This window comes from Periophthalmus magnuspinnatus, chromosome 22, assembly GCF_009829125.3.
Source record: "Periophthalmus magnuspinnatus isolate fPerMag1 chromosome 22, fPerMag1.2.pri, whole genome shotgun sequence".
Lineage (NCBI taxonomy): Eukaryota > Metazoa > Chordata > Actinopteri > Gobiiformes > Gobiidae > Periophthalmus > Periophthalmus magnuspinnatus.
Window position 1 is genome coordinate 19,946,806 of NC_047147.1, and position 17,763 is coordinate 19,964,568.

A 17,763-nucleotide genomic window follows, 5' to 3' on the forward strand; every position below is an offset into this window, starting at 1 on the left:
GTTTGAGTATTCCTGTGTTGTCCTGTATTTGAGGCAGTCAAATGAAGCTCATTGTGGGTAGCAGTTGTTTGTAGCCGAATTCCAACTGCGAGTATCATAGCAACCAAAGAGCCAATCGAGAGAGAGGCTTTTCCACCTGCACCGTTAGCATGAGGTGGGCACTTGGTAATGGTAATAATACAAACAAATGGCTCGACTCTTTGTGAAACTGAGGGTTGTTGACAAAATAAAATAAATGCAGAAAAATTCTAACATATCTGGAAATGCTCATTGAAATTTAAATGGATTCATAATAATTCACTGGGTCTTTATATGGCACTTTACATTTTTGTGCATTATTCTTTCACTATTGTAAATACAGCTGCTCTGGGGTCAACTGCGCTGATCCACTGCCACTCACTTGCGGCATGTGGTACAGCCTTAGAAATAAGTATCTGTTGTGGTAGTACAGCTAGTAGTAATAGTTTTAGTAGCAGTCGGTGGAGCTGTATCAGTTTTGCAGTCAGATATTTTACATGACAAACCCATCCTTCTCATTGTCAGTGACATCAGCAGTATTGGCTCTGCAGTGGCCCATGACAGCAGCCTACACCCCGTTCTGTGTGCTCTGGCCCGGCGGCACGCAGGCAGGCCGCTCGCTCTCTCGCTCGCATGGCTGTATAAGGGCACGCGGATAGAGTAACACAGGAGGAGGGCGAGGGGGAGAGAGGAGAGGGGCCCATCTGGTAGTCCTTAAAACTGCTGGAATGCCTTTGCTTTAGTTACACAAACCAAACAAGCGTTCTCACCACGGGCCAAGGCGCTCTCTCCCTCAGCTACCCCTGCAGTCTGGAGCTGGAGCCGGGCCAGGGCTTCATAGTGTAAGACAGTTCTACAGATGTTTGAAAGATAAAAAGACGGTGGTCGACTTGGTGAATACTGAAATTTGAACCAGTGATCGTTGTCATTTGATTGTGCACCTATTGAGTCCATAGAACATGATGGACACTGCGTTGCAATGGACAAGCGTGGGCATATTTATTACATGTGGCAATTTGAAAAAAGTAAAATAAAATTGTATGGAGGACACGATAAAGATGGGGCGACATTAGCTTAGTTGGTTGTGTTTGTCCGCTGATCAGAAAGTTGGCGGTTCAAATTCTGGTCCCGACGTAAACATCATTGGTTGCGCGGTCAGATCCACTGCTCAGCCAATGGCGTCGTGGTCCCAGCTTCCATAGATGAATACTGTCATCGTGTCCTTGGGCAAGACCACTTTGCCCCCAGTGTCTGTGTTCACTGGTGTGTGAATGGGCGAGGGATTCCACGATGTAAAGTGCTGTGAGTGCCTTGAAGGTGGATAAGTGCTTTATAAACACGTGACCATTTACTAAGATATAAAATCAAATAGTTTCATACAATTTTGATGAGGAAAGATCTGAGTCGAAAGGCATAGCTCTCGATTTACCACTTAATCTACTTTCTTACGCTTACCTATGGTTGTAAGGTGCTGGTCCTGATCCAAAACAGGCGGTCGATATGGGTCACTTCCTCAGGTGGCTGGGCGTTCCCTTAGAGATGGAGTGAGGAGCACAGTCACACTGGAGAAGCTCGGAGTAGACCTGCCTGCTGGACATCTTCCTGAGAGATGTTCTAGGCATGTCCCACTGGGAGGAAGCCCCAGGGAAGACTCAGGACACACTGGAGGAACTATGGCTGTATCCAAATTCCTCCTTCCATCTCCTCTGCCTTGACCTTTGAGAGCTACGTTAACGATAAAGACCAAGGAAGTAATGCTGCTTTTGGTGGATCTGAATCCTCCTAACGTCTCTCAGCTGGCCTGGGAATGTCTTGGATCCCCACGGGAAGAGCTGGAGGAAGTGTGCGTGGAAAGGGAATTCTGGGAACCCTGAACTTCTGCCTCTGCCATCCATAAATGGTACAAAATGGATTGATGGACCCAATAGTTGCTCTTTCCTGGAACAAAACAAAAAAAAAATGCATTGCAAATTACAAAAGTCGTAACTCACTCTTATGTGGGCTTAGCAATACTAAAACTAAGCCTCAAATATCTCTGCAATATTTAATTTATTTTACATCGAAAGAGTGAATCCAGCCGCTTATCCAGATGTGAACTCGCTTCATCCATCCTGCTCCTGTCACATTGGCCGTCTCACCCCCTACATAGCCCTGCATCCTGCACAGGAATCCTCCCCTGCACGGCCCTAAGCACTAGAGCTGCTGACGGATGCTCCTCTGGCCATGGAGAAGGGGGCGGAGGAGGGAGGGGGTGGTGTATGAGGCTCTGGTTTTGTCATCACTGCGTCCCATTCCCTCCATTAAAGACATGCTTTCCGCGTTATTTACTCACAGCTATTTTGCGGTCCATATGAAGCCTTTGTAAATCAGTGTATTTAGATTAGATATTGACTCATAATACGGGACATGAAAAGAAGAGATTGTACCGGCTGTTTTGAAGTCATGCTTGAAATCATATTATGTACTTTTTGGGTTCTTACGGGTTGGTTTAACTTGAAATAAAACTAAAAAGTTAATTTAGTTGAACTCAGAATTTTGGGTTTATGCGTATTGGAAGATGTTTGAGAGTTTAAATGATCTGAGCGGGATTGACGAACTTTAAAAAACACAGAGGAGCACCATCAGATGAGGTCCCGTACCTGTCATCAATCATAAATTCAACAATATTCGATCAGGTTCTAGTGAATGTATACTTTGATTTGTAAAAGCAAACAATGCTAATGATGTTGAGCTTTTTTTTTTCAGATTTTTGTGCTACAATTAGGGCTGCAAGAGTATTTTCCAGAGTATAAGTCACACCGGAGTACAAGTCGCACCAGCCAAAAAATGCATAATAATGAAGAAAAAAAATATATTTCACATATAAATTGCATCTGAGTATAAGTCGCACCCCCGGCCAAACTATGAAAAAAAGTGCAACTTTTGGTATCAATATTTTGCGATAAATGCCATGATATCGGATTGAAATGAAAATCGCCAGTGTCACCCATCACTAGTTCAGAGCTTTTTAATGTGTAGTAAAACGTGGGTCCCTAATAAATGGTAAAATGGCACTCCAAGGTCAGTTTGATTACGAGTAAACCAGGGATCTGAGTACGACTCCGGTTTCCCCCCCATCAACCGAAAACATGCACAGTAGGTCAAATCCTCCAGCTAAGCTAGTCCTGACCAAGACTAGCTCAAGATCTGGAGATGGGTCCCACATGGGTCCCAGCACAAACACATTATTTAACCAAAATCATCATTCCACAATATTTTCCCAAGTTCTTGATTTATGTTTCGCACAAATCCGAGATATAAATTCCACTCTTAAGACAGTAGTTTTATGTCTGAGTATGTGGGCTTTGGAGGTCTGGAGCAGGTCTGCTGTCTGCCTGTCTCGGCTCTGGATTACACACTGAAGATTTGAGGCCCTCAGAGAATTTCATTTTGACTTTTTCCACACATCTGTCTTTGCGTCTTACCCAGAACTGGGCTTTGTCTGGCACAGTCTCTCCTCAGATATCTGCAATGTTTTCAAAGATTATACACAAGGGTTTGTTGATGTCTGGTTAATTGTGCTTCCAGCTGCAACGAGGCAAAATATTCTTGTATTTTTAGAGATTTTTGTGAATAAAATATAGTCTGCTAAAGGTTTGGAGTCAAGGTTTTTTGTCCTTTGCGTTTAACCTATTATGCAATCTCTCCAGGGCAACCTACTGTATATGGATGAATATAGCCAAAACACCCCAAAGTAGAGCTGAAAAATTTGGGGAAAAGATCTAATTGTGTTCTTCCAATTGCAATTATATTTGTAACTTTGTTCAAATTTCACATTCACAAAGGCTGAAATATGAACTGACAAACTAATAACACGAATCACATTTTGAGAACATCTTTATACAGATATAAACTACAGGGTTAGCAGTTTTTTATGCAGAAAAAGACAGGATATTTTGTCATTTGCGGAGGAAATTATTCATTCAAATTTTGTTTTAATTTCCTAATTTTTACTTTAAAATGAACTAGTTCTGTTTTCATGTTTTTTAACCCTTTGCAGTGGACCAAAGTTATTCCTCACTTACCTCACGTATTCCGAGCATCCCAAGCATCCTGAGTGTTGCCGTAAAGTTAGTAAAGCCAACAGCAACTAGCATGCTAACAGTGCACTCCCTGATCATTGGACAATAAAACACTTCATAGACTTTATTAGATACAGACAGTGCAGACACATAGCGGACTTCTTGTGACCTTAAGAGCTGGGTCCAGGGTCTTATGTTGCAGCCCCATACACAGAGAACTACCTTCTAAACTCAAAACATACTACTGCTTTTCTAACGTATGACACGTCTCTCTCTGCGCAGATATCCGACACCCAGAGGAGCTGTCTCTGTTGCGTAAGCCGAGGGACCCCAAGAAAAAGAAGAAAAAGCCGGAGGAGGCGGAAGAGGACGACCTGGAGCTAGAGGGGCCACTGCTCACCCCGGGATCAGGTGAGAGTCACAGAGTCCACAAGGCTTCACAAAATGTCCCAAATATGTCAACAATCTGGAGAGGTACTTCTGAATGATTTCATTAGCTCAACTGGAATTTGTTTGTTGTGTTTCTCAAAACAGTTTGGTTGTCATCTGACCACCTTCTTCAGTTGTAAGATTTTATAAAGGGGTTTCTAGGCATTTTATTTTATTTTAATGTATTTAAATGTATTTATTTATTTTTTATTTGTTTTTATTTTATTTTTAAATGTATTTATTTATTATTATTTTTATTTTTATTTTTTTTGTGGGTTGGGGTTTGACAGTTGGACCTCTGGAAGTGAAATGATAAACTTCACAAAACAAATCCAAACTTTGAAAAATCTGACTCAATTTTTAGAAAAAAATTTGAATAAATCATAATCTAGGTTATCAAATATTGTGAGGTTTCTAATATTCTGATACGAACCATATTGTTACAGTTCAGCAAATTAGTAATGTGTTCCAGGCCAAGAGGTTCACATTCACACCTCCACAGAAATCCAGGCGGTGTTCAAATGCGTTCTCAAAGCTGGCATCATAAGAACCATGTGAGACCCTTTTATCGCCTTCACTCTTCACATTAAGACTCGCACTTTAGATCCACTCCTGTCTGATATTGGAGCTATCAGACACCTCACGCTTGTAAAAGGCAAATTTGATAAAACAGTTGAGTTGGATTTGAATGTTGTCAAGTAATCTTTTGCCAGGAATTTACACTACTAGTAAAAAATGTGGACACACCTTCTCGTTTGGTGTATTTTTTTATTTGCTTACCACTTTCTTCTTTGTAAATACATTCAAAATCAAATATATGAAGCAACGGAAATATTTAACATTTTAGATTTAAATGGACCCTTTGCTTTGCTGACAAACCCTTGACCTTCTCTCAGTGAGCTTCTCGATGACGTCTCCTAAAATGGTTTTCATTTCACAGGCTTCATTAGGTAAAGGCCAAGAGTGTGCAAAGCAGTGATCAAAGCAAAGGGGAAAGACTATTTTGAAGAATCTTGAATATAAAACATATTTAGAGTCATCAACGCTGTTTTTGTTTGCTTTATTCGATATGTGTCATTCATAGTTTTGATGACGTCAGTGAGAATCTACAGTGTAAATAGTCAGGAACATAAACACAAAAACATGACATGAAATTGTATCCCAAGTGTTGACGTGCGGTGTATATCAGATGCATGTTGTGGTTCTTATTGAACTGTAGCAGAACAAGGGACAACAAAAGGAAAGGAGTGCAGCGCTCATGACATCATTCATAATTGTGTGCTGATGTAAGCGCGCTGTGTAACATGAGTCTGCACATTGTCTCATCTGAACAATGCACAAGGCCCCGAGTCCAGGTCCAAGTCTATGTTGACCCAAATTTTGACCCAAATTTGAGAATGCAAGTTACTGATGAATGTGTAATTGAACTTGTATAAAAACCACAATGAACATGATTGATGTAGGTAACTATTGCTTACTATTGTGGTTGCGGTCCTTGGAAACTCGGAATGCATTGGATTCTTGGATTAGTTTAGCATTTAATATGTCCATCTTAGCTCAAATGCTAACGCTTGGCAAAAGAAAGAGTCAATGTGTTTTGCCGCTCATCCAAGTTGCTGCTTCATCGTCACCATGGAACCAACCTAGACGACTGAGGGATTTTTACTTTAAAGGTGTACTGTGCAACTTTTCTGATTGTCTCCATGCAGAAGTTATTGCTTTGCCTGGAATGTTCTACTTTATACCATTTAACTTATCTGTCTTGCAGTTTTTTGTGTTGTGTTTTTGTTGCTACAAAAAAAAATCACTGAAAAACATGTTTCTTACAGTGAATGGGCACGCCTTTCCCCAGATCTGACTTATAACTTGATCTGGTGGCATCATGGAGAAATATACGTTCAATGCCATGATAGTGTGGAACATTCTAGGCAAAGCAAGAACATCTCCACAGAAACAAACAGGTAGTGGATCGCTATCAGAAAAATTACAGTGCACCATTAAAATTACGTTTTTTGTTGTCTTTTTTTCACTGATAACTTTCTAAAATCATTCAGGCTTAGCGCAAAAATCAAATGCACATGGATTTTCTGACCTTCCCAGATTTTATTTGAAAATGCAGTTTCGTTGTATCCCCTTTTATCCAAAATGACATCTCTCTTCCCTCAAGCAGCAGGTTAATGGCAGGTTCCTGGGTTCTTTCTCACTTTAGCTCCTCATTGTGGTTAGCTAGCCGCTACGATAACAGCCCTCTCCCAATGACCAAATATGAAAGCGTGAATTTTGGACATCTCCGAGGCTCCTTAGCTGCCAATGCGGAACATGGTTGGGATTCCGCGCATAGTTGGTCACGCTGCCACTACAGCAAACCAAACCAGGCTGTAGCGCTACACTTAGCTTAGCGCTCCTCCCTGCGCTCCTGTCAGTGTCACAGTGATCTACAACCACGTGAGAAAGGGAGGAGGACAAATAGCTTTGCAGTGCTGTGAAGGATCTGGTGTTAGCTTAAACTGAGAACACTGGAAGGAAAGATGAATTGATGCTAGTTCAGCGGGGTTTGTTAGCGTGCTTTAGCTGATGAGTCTTACTTCAGAGTCAGAGCTGTAGGTTTTTTGATACAATGATTGAATTACTGAATTAAACCTGTAGCAACGTTTTGGTCAATGCAATACACAACACAAATCACAACCTAAGCAGTCAAAAGGTCGATTCCTGCTTTGACCAAGTTGCGTCATTGTGTCCTTTAGCAAGACACTTCACCCACCTTGCATAGTATGAAGTAGTGTGTGAGTGACTGGTGGAGGTCAAGGTTACAGATTGGCCGTCTCTTTAAGATTATAAGCAGAAGTAGCTTACTAGGGTTGCACTATTTGGGGAAAAATATAAAATTGTCATTATTCTGGCAAGTATTGTGATTAGATTTGCAATTTGTTTTAATAATAAGATTCTGTTCAACTTTCACATTTCAAACACATCTGGAAGAATTGACAAAAATATTGAAATATGAACTAATAACAGGAATTTCACATTTCATAACCTGCTTGTCCAGATTTAAACTAAAGGGTTAGCTAACTGTTAATTGCATCCATTCAACTTTCGTATCGATTGAGTTTATTCTTGTCGTGTAGCTTACAATCACCAAGTAGTCTATGGAGTGAATAATGACTGTAATGTTGCACTTTGTCAGGCCTGTAAAGTGCAGTACAAGTGTAAGCCATTATTATTATGAGTTAATTTGATTTGAAACACATGCAAGGCCAGTATAAAAAGGCTTCATACCTAGCATTAAACACTGGAGTAATCTATTGTCACTGGTTATGGATATATATACATTTACAGCTGTGGTAATAAGTCTAGAAGCCCAATGAGCCCTAGTATTAACCGTAGACTTTGCAAAGTAGTGGACTAAGTGAGTGTGACGTCACCTGTAGCGTTCGGCTCCAGTCAAATGAAGCTCATCGAGGCTAGCAGTTATAGGGGCCAATTTGGAGCGAGTCCCATATTAGGATTTCCGACCTCAAGTATCATAGCATCTAAAGCGCCAATCTGGAGTGAGACTGTTGAAAGTAACGCCCCTTCCCGCCCACACCGCCGGTTTCCACTTAGCAACGCTGTCAGTCAAACCTGTTGCTAATGTTAGTAGGAGCAACCTCGGAGAAAGATGGCACCTGATTTGTCTGTTATTAATGGACACAATAGCGGAATTAAAACGAGAATCATATAGAGCGAGTTAATATGAACATTTTAAGGTTAGCATGACGAGGCTGACTACAGCAGTTACGGAGAGAGTGGTGACAGTTTTCCGATGTAAAGTGAATTGGAGTCAGAGTCGATGGAGCCAGAAGTGCGTCCATGCTCACTTCCTATTTGGAACGCGACAGCTAGAATGTTAGCTATATCCATTTATGTATACAGTCTATGGTAGTAGCATTACATTGTAAAAGTGAATAGCTACCTTAACATGTCCCAGTCTGCATTTCCAATCTAACATTACACTGCACAATATGAAAAAATGTAAATGTTTTTTTTTTTTTTTCTAAGTTGCAGTAATATTTTAAATGCTTAGTTTAGTTTAGTACCATCACAACCCAAACTATTCACCCCCGCCCTCTGCCCTTGTCTTTGGGTGTACTATGTGCTAACTCCGTACAGTCCCAGTGGAGCGCTGTTGTCACACAGCTGGGGAATGTGGAATGCTTGGAGGAATGTGTTACTATCCCCACTGTGCCTTTATATACGGGGACGCGCCCTCGCTTCCTGCCTCTATCTGATCACATGCTAATGCTAACGCCGCAGATCTGGTAGGGTAAAAGGCTCAGCGTCCCTGTGGGGATGGGTTGGCCTGGGTATTTCAAGTCTGCTGATAGGAATCACAAGGTCATGGTTTCTAATGCAGTCACAGGCAAAACATTCTTTGTATAATCTTCAAAATAATAGTTAAGTTAGAAAGAAAAATTTGAGTACTAGGTTTGGTTTCCATGGAGATTGCAAACTTTTATGGCATTATTTGGAACTTTCTGAGCAAACATAAAAAAGAATATTTGCAATATGTGTGATTTTTTTTTTTTTTTTTTTTTTTTTTTTTTTAAGGAACATGTCAAAAAATGAGACAGAAATTACAGCGTATCAAGTGTAAATTGGCATAAATTTGCTTCCATTTTCCTTATTGAGACTACCTGAGATTGACTTTTTTTTTAAAAAAACCCAAAAACTAACCTTGACGTCATTAGGGCTGTAGAGCTTTAGTTGTTTAATCAGTATATACAGATTTATATGGGACAGCAACAAAAAGGAGAAGTGAGCCAGTGAGTTAGCTGATGATTTGAAAGTGAAAGTGAAAATGAAACATTAGATTAAACTGCCTTTTTATGTATTCATGCACAAATCGATACCAGAGTACAATAAATTTAAATAGTTGTTTTTGCATGACCTCTCATCTAGTTTGGCTCAGATTGCCACGCCCCCTGTTTAGCCCAAGAACTTCTTTAGTCCACCACAGCTCTAGACGTCCATCCATTTTGCACGCACAAAATTCCAAATCAATCCGATAGTTCCACCCCGCTCCCGATTTAAATACTTTCCTTATCTTGACGACTAGCGCTCCATAGCTAACCGTACGATTGGACTTGGGCTGGGTCAGGCTGACTGGAGTGTCCATGAGGAGGAGCAGAGCAAGAGGGTAAAAGAAGAACCAGAGAAACCAGAGCCTGAGGGTAATCCCCAATCCAGTCTCGGGTGACTCATGTTGGGCTAACCACTGGCATCGCCCTCGGAAAACGTCCATGTCATACTTGTCTTTCCCACTTCATCTTTTCTACAACTTAAAGGAGACATGTTATGCTAAGCCAACAAGCTCTACGTCTGGTTTATAATGTTGGTGCACACAAAAACATACCTGGATTAGTTTGTTTAATAGCGACGTACCTGATTGTTACCACCTTTACAATGCGAAAAACCAAACTAATTCATTTTAAACTGTCCTTACGCATTCGCCGCATCCTAATTATTCACCACGATGAGTTTATGAGCACTTTTCGCAACTTTCAGAGGCAAGATTGAAGTTTCGTCATCACTGCAATTGGATTAGATTAGCCTTTACTGTCTGATTCTGAACAGCTAGCATGCTAACAGCGCACTTCCTGACCCCTCCCACCCTCATGAGCAAAGTTACACACGAACATGCTAGGTTTGAACCCTCCACGTAAGCAATCGTTCAGTTCTCGATCGGACTTCCAAGCAAACTGTTAGCGTCGTGTTGCAACCTTTTATTTTAATGATGTCACAAATATTTTAAGAAGCGATAATATGTCTCCTTTAGTATTATCTGTAATCTTTTAATAACAGATTCTACCTTCAGTTTTTCTTCTTTGTCCTGTCTTTCCATTCCTTACTCTTCACTGTCTCCTCTGTAGCCTCTGAGGTCATATACATCGGACCGGTCAAAGGTAAGCTTCCTTCCTCGTTTTCCTCGCTTCCTATGTCCTTGGCTCTTCCACATTCCCCTCCCTAGCTTCCTCTCTCTCCCCAGTCACATGACCCACCGCCCCGGTCAGGTGACTGCTCCTCTCAGGGCGGTCAGCTGATTGGCCGGTCACACGCTGGAGGCCTTGGCTGTTTGAAGTGTTGTGATAGTGAATGTGTGTGGGAAGTTCTGTGGCTTCAGTGAAGTTACTTGTATGTTGTTGCTGTACAAGAATGCAAAGTGTGGCGTTTGCTCATTTTAAACCATTAAATTTATTTATTTTTAACTTTCTTTTTATTAGGATTTTACTTTGAAACAATAAGAGTAAGTTTGAATCTTATCAAAGTGTCCGCAGATAATCAAACTGTACTATCCAAGCATGATACAAACTATATCAATTTACCTTTAAACCCTTTTATTTAAATGTTATTCTTGGTTTAATTGTAATGACTTGTAACTTTTAAAACAATATGTACTGTTGCTGTTTATGCTGCTGTGTACTTAAAGGGAAATACAAAGTTAAAACCATACTTCAGAACGTTCTCCATGGAGATAGATGTGTTTTATGTAGGCCTGTCACAATATCATATTTTGAAGCATGATATATCGCTATAAAGGTATACTGCGATAAACAAAACTACTTTAAACCCTAAACACATGTCTAAATACACAAGTTAACATTAAACACGCAGTATCATTAAAAGCCATGAGCAGCAACAAACTTAACAGCAGATGAAGCAATAGTTTACCATAGAAATGACTTTTTAACCCTCTGCATCTCAAATGTTTCTGTATTATAACCATAAACTGTATAAAGAAGTGGTCTAAGTGAGTGTGCTGTTACCCATAGCGTTAAGCTGAAACTCGTCGACGCTAGCACTTATAGCAGCGAATTTGGAGTCGAGTTCTGACCGCAAGTACCATAGCAACCAAAGAGCGGCCTCAAGGAAAGAAGGTGCCTGATTTGTCTGTTATTAATGTCGATATCTTGATTTACAGACGCAAAAACAAAATAAAAACACCAGGATCATATAAAGCAGGTTAATAAAAACATTTTAAGACCAAAATGACGAGCCTGACCGTTACAGAGAGGAGGGTATCAATTTTTTAAAGTGAATTAGAGATTAGAGCAGGAGTCGATGGAGCCGTAAGCGTTTCCATGATCATTTTCATTTGGAACGAGACTAGCAGGTTAGCTATGTCCATTTATATATACAGTCTATATAAAATCTGCACACACAATACATATTGAACCCCAAAATATATTGAAATAGGTAGTCAATGTAGTAATTATCATGACAGGTCTAGTTTTATGTCATACTGTTGAAGATTATAGCTTCCAGGCCAAATTAGAGCCAGGTTTGTGGAGATGCAAGCTTGCTCACAGAAAGGACATATGTTTTTCAGAGCAATAAATGCAACCAAAAGAAAAAGTAAAATAACATGCTTTTATTCTTGTATATTCTTGGCTATAAGGTTACGTGCTGTGGCTTTAAAACAAGTGCTTAAGAATGAGCAAATTTTCTTTTTAGGGAACGTGCAAATTCCAACCAATTGCTAATGTTCTCTATACCTACTCACACACGGCACATGCACTTAACATATTTGCTTTCTTTGTCCAAAACATGTAAATCCTTGGCGAGATCCAATAAAAAATCAAATAAAACTGATAAAATGTCCTGATATTGAACGCAATAGCCAGGTCAATCTTTGGTCCACTTACCCTGACGCCACAAAGTTGGAGTAAAAACGCTGACCACTCCAGTATTTGTGAATAATGTGTACTTTTAGTGCTGGGATGAGCTGTTAGAGGAATTCTGCTTACAGTCCCAATATGGCCGTCATAACCATTTATAACATTATATCAGAAGACAAATGAAGCACTTAAGATATTTATGTTAAGTGTCATAGTTCCATATTTAGCTGCAATCGGACTCATCTATTTGAAGAGGCCACACAGAAGCAGCGGAAATAAGGAAATACGAAGAGACTAGTTTATATTTAGTACAGATTGGTAGTAAATATTTATCATAGTTTTACATCAGTTAAGTGGCAGTTTGTGGACAAAACTTGAAGAGTTACCATGGTGACACAATTAGCAAACACTAACAAAAAGTATAAAGATGGTTTGAAAACTCAAGAAAAAATACAGAATAGATTGCATTTCAACTAAAAGTTTAGAGTGACCGACTGAAAAATGCATGTGAGAGTTTTGTTTTAACACAATCTGACCAGAAATAACTAAATTGGGTTAAACAGAGCTTCAGACAGAAAAGTGCATTACATCACACCTCCTGGGAAAGTTCATGACATCAGCAAAGTATCAATACCCATGTCCAACCAGGAAGTAAAATTACAAACTTGACTAAAATTGAAAAATAATAATGAGTAGTCTAAATGTTTAAAAGCTTTGGTGGTCTTTCCAGCCTGTAAGAATCACTCCCCCGTGTGAGAGTGGGAGTCTAAAAGGAGTCCAAGCCTGAATTTGGGAGAAATAATTGCATTTCAAATCACAGTGTAGCTATAAATAACTTTCCAACTATGCCTTGCTAAACATTTTCAGTAGGATAAACAAATATTGCTTTTGTAACAGAACTGGGAATTTTGGCTCAAAATAAGTAAATACATAAATAAACATTTTTTTGGGGGGGAGGGTGAAAAAACATGACAGAATATAGGAGGTCTACACATATTTGCATCCATTTGAATGAACGAATATGACCTGTTTTGTTTCGTCATATTAAAATCGTATTTATGTATTCGTATTTGTTAAAAGTGAAAATGTATTGCCAGTTTTATGCACATATAAAAACACATTTATTTATTTATATTGTTTTCCAGAACCCCTCAAAATCAGTATAAAAATCAATATTAACTAAATAAAAAAATAAAATTACTATAAACCAGGAATAAATAAATTTAAAAAATCATGAATAAATTTGTGGAAATAGTGTGGAAATTTCAATCAGTAATTTCAATTTTTATTTATTTATTTTTAACTAAATGTGTTTTGAAATAACCTCGATGAATGGGCTCAGAAAGTTTCCAAAACGTTTCAAAATTTCCCATGATGCCATACAAAATGCTATCAAATTCTACTCTTAAAAACAAAACTATTGTTACTGTAAACCTTATCATTTCTCAGGATAATCTGACACTCTGAACGACCCAATTAGAAGAAGTGGCACCCTCTTTGACCTTTTGCCTCCATCTCTAAAAAACACACAAAGTTCCTCTAAATAACAGGCTGTGCTCGGGCTTGGGTGGCCCTGTCTGCACCCATTTCTCATGACCCCAAACGCTACTCTCACTTCCTGGTTCTGGAGTGATTTAGTGAAGAGGAAGAGAGAGAGGGGCGGGGCGGTATGTGAACCAAAATAAACAAAGCAACAAGCAGGAAATGCAAAGCCCTTTTGTTTACAAGTTTGACAAAATCCAAATCCTCTTCTCTGTATCTCTATCTCCCTCGTGCTTTCCCTCTTCCTCTTCTCCATGTCTCCCTCCCCCATCTCCCTTTTCTCTCTGTACTCTCCCTCCCTCTTCTTCTCTTCCCCATCTCTATCTTTCTCTTCTCTAATTCTCTCTCTATACTCTCTTCCTCTCCTCTCTTCTTTTCTCTCTGTACTCTCCCTCCCTCTTCTTCTCTATTCCCCCTCCCTATATTCTCTCCATCTTCCTCTTCTATATTGGTCTCTCTCCATATTCTCTCTCTCTACTCTTTCCCTCTCTTTCCCTATTCTCTCTCCCTCTCTTTCCTTCTCTCTCTCTCCTCCCTTATTCTCTCTATTCTCTCCCTCCCCTATTCTCTCTCCCTTTCCTTCCTTCTCTCTCTCCATCCCCTATTCTCTTGACTCTCTCCTTCTCCCCCCACTCTCTCTACTATCTCTCCCTCTCTCTTTCTCCCCCTCTCTCTCCCTTATTCTCTCTTCTCACCCTCTCTCTCTTTCTCTCCCCATTCTCTCTACTCTCTCCCTCTTCTCTTTGTCTCTCTCTGCCTATTATCTCTGTCTTCCTTTGCCCCCTGCCTCCCTCTCTGTCTCTATTCTCTCTCTACTCATTCTCCCTATTCTGTCTATTATCTCTGTCTTCCTCTTCTCTATGCCTCCCTCTCTCTCACTTTCTCTCTTCTCTATTTCTCCCTCTCTCTGCCTCCCTCTCCCCTTCTTCTGTGCCCTTCACCCTTCTTTCCTTTTCGCTGTCTCTTGGTCTCCTTTTCTGTTGTGTTCCATCTCTCTGCCTCTCTTCTCTAATTTTCTCTCTCCCTCTTATCTGTCTCTCTCCTCCTTCCCTCTCCCCTCCCTCCACTCCCTCCCTCTCAGTGGGGGGTAGTGTATGTGGTGTTGTGTAGTGAATTCCTGCAGGTTTGTGTGTGTGACCTCTCATCTAAATGTGTGGGTGCATCATGTGCATGGTCTGGTCATGTGATGTTGAAACTTGGCAACAATATGTTTGTTTTTTGTTTTTCCTCCTCCTGTTTGACACTTTCATGGTCAAGTATATTCGTTGCTAAATCATTAATGAAAACTTGAGCTTCACAAATGACTAGAAACATCGTGAACGGCTCTTGCATGTTACAAATACAGTAGTTCATGCTGTGGTTGTGCCCTTGAGCAAGACACTTCACTCAATTATCTGCATAGAGTGGTAGAGGAATATGTTTGTGAACGACTGAAGTAAAGCACTTTGAGGTAACAACGCTCTAAACAAATATGACACTTTTATATCTAACTCTAAAGGTTTTTGGTATCGACAAACATGTACATCTGTGTATTTGAATATCCTAAATACAATATTCAGTCAGTATTCAGTGTTTAAGATCTGTGGAAATATCACTTTAGATCCTTATTTGGCGATCTGTATATATATATTTTTTTCTTTTTTTATCAGCTGTTTTTTATTATAAACTATATCCTCAATATTGAAATTTTACAGAATTACAGATGATCAAAATAGCAAAAATACCATTAAACTTAAATTGTACTGTATATTGTACTGTGAAATTAGTAGTTTTAGAACAGGGCTGAAACTATTTATCAATTCAGTATTTATCAAATACTCGTCAACTAATTTAGAAATCGATTAATCATTTTTAAAACTAGACAGACTCCAAAACAGGCCGTGAGCTGAGAGAAGAGATATGACTCAAACACAGCAGTATTTACACCACTTTAGCTTCATATCAGTTAAATTTAGTGAAAATCTCCTTTTGTGATTTACATTACACAAAATAGACTCTTGTGATCTTTTAGCCATGTTATAATGCTGTTACCTCATCAAAAACATACCTGGAGTTGTGTTTTGTTTCATTCACACATGTTTGAGTAATCCTGGTTTATTAGTCTGTTTACATCTCCAAAGCTCAAATGCTCTGTTCCAACTTGTGATGTCATTAAGTGGTAGTACGTTAACAGCTCCCTTTACTTCTAGTTTAGTAAAGATTTACAATCACAGGTCTGAAAACATCCAAATGATTCTAGTGAAGATGTCTGGAGTTTGAGATTTATGGAGTTGCCACATGACATCACAAGGTGGACCGGAGTGTTTTCTGTTTGAGAGAAGAACCCAGCTTAAATATTGAGCCCCAAGTCGATTGATTCTCATCGATCATCTGTGCTCATGTGTCCTCAGGGAGCATCTACTCCAGCCCAGGCCTGTACAGTAAGACCATGACACCCACGTACGACTCTCGGGACGGCAGCCCCCTCTCGCCCACCTCCGCCTGGTTTGGGGACAGTCCTCTCTCCGAAGGCAACCCCGGCATCCTCGCAGTGAGCCAGCCCATCTCCACACCGGACACACTGGTCAAACTCTACAAGCCTCAGTCTCTGCTGGACAAGGCCAAAATCAACCAGGGGTGAGCACAATTCTGATATATATGGGTCATAGACTGTATGTCCCAAATAGGAAGTGAGCATGGGCGCGTATCCAGCTCCAAATTTGCTGCTATACCTATTCATAAGATTCAGTCGTCTCCTGATTGACTGTTTAAGTAATTAGTTGCTTATAAATGATATATTTCTATCTCTATAATAACGATTGTGCTGTTGTGTGTGTGCAGGTGGCTGGACTCTTCTCGCTCTCTGATGGAGCAGGATGTGAAGGAGAATGAGGTGCTCCTGCTGAGGTTCAAATACCACAGCTTCTTCGACCTCAACCCCAAGGTACTGCTCCTCACACCTCCTCCTCTCAGCATTCTACTGCACAGCTTCTAAGACAAAATAAAACTGTACAGCTCTTTTTAATTGGAATGTTTGTTTTTTGTGCATTTGCTGCTGGGGCCGATAAACAATGTTTACCTGATTTGCCGAAACTTATGTTGAACCGATGCACTGAGGGCATGCTGGGAGTGGCACAGGGGCACATAGAGACTTTAGCAGTGCCAAATATTGACTAAAACTCAAATATTGGGCCAATGTATATTTGGGAAAATCTTCTGATATGATACAGATAAAGAGCTCAACGGTCCCACATACTGTGAAGCCTGTCGGGGTTTTCCTTCATTTTTCCCAGACAAATTTCAAATGTAAGAATTATGTGGTTGTTTTTAGTTTTATTATTATTTTCTGCTTCAGAAACTGATTAGTTACCATAGCCCTAACAATCTTTAAAACTTTCAATATGAGTGTATATATTTGTATACCTTTGTAACCCTTTGCATGTCTTCTTCTCCCCCAGTACGATGCCATCCGAGTGAACCAGCTATACGAGCAGGCCAAGTGGGCCATCCTTCTGGAAGAGATCGAGTGCACGGAGGAGGAGATGATGATGTTTGCAGCTCTGCAGGTTGGTCCAGGAGCTCAGGGAGGAGGAGGTGATGATGTTTGGAGCACAGGATTTTTACTGGTGCAGAAGTGCAGAGTCAAACTCACTGTCAGGGCTTCCTGAGCCAGTGGGCACGGAGCCCTCTCATCTGCTCACTAATGAATTAGAATGGCTGTAGGCCATGAGGCTGTTTCTGCAGGGGAAGCACTTAAACTAGTCTTCAACAAAGTGTGAGAAACATAATAATAGAAATGGTCAAAAGGGTACTGAGAATGTATACTAAAGTAAAAGTAGTCACATGGCTAGAATTATACTCAGTTATAAGTACTGCTGCCACATTTGTACTTAAAGGTAGTTCAATGGAATTAATAACAAAAACTCCTTACTGTAAAAAACTAAGGCGTGTTTCAATGTAGTTGGCTCCTCCTTTTTGAAAGATGATATAAGGCCATGATTTGAATAACCCTGTTAGAAGTGAAGAAGCTTCTTTGATGGTTGAGTGACTGAATATATTCACTCTCAGATAACTTTTGT

The 17,763-nt window shown here is 40.1% G+C and overlaps 1 protein-coding gene across 2 annotated transcripts in view; it reads left to right on the forward strand.

Annotated features, from left to right (window-relative positions):
* Nucleotides 1-17,763, forward strand: part of fermt2 (FERM domain containing kindlin 2) — an 80,399-nt gene that overhangs the window by 49,381 nt on the left and 13,255 nt on the right. For both annotated transcript variants that reach the window (XM_033988096.2, XM_055230982.1), the window contains exons 4-7: nucleotides 4,362-4,490; nucleotides 16,096-16,321; nucleotides 16,526-16,628; nucleotides 17,143-17,250. In XM_033988096.2, coding sequence (XP_033843987.1) covers nucleotides 4,362-4,490; nucleotides 16,096-16,321; nucleotides 16,526-16,628; nucleotides 17,143-17,250 — 566 coding nt within the window. The remainder of the gene's footprint in view (nucleotides 1-4,361; nucleotides 4,491-16,095; nucleotides 16,322-16,525; nucleotides 16,629-17,142; nucleotides 17,251-17,763) is intronic.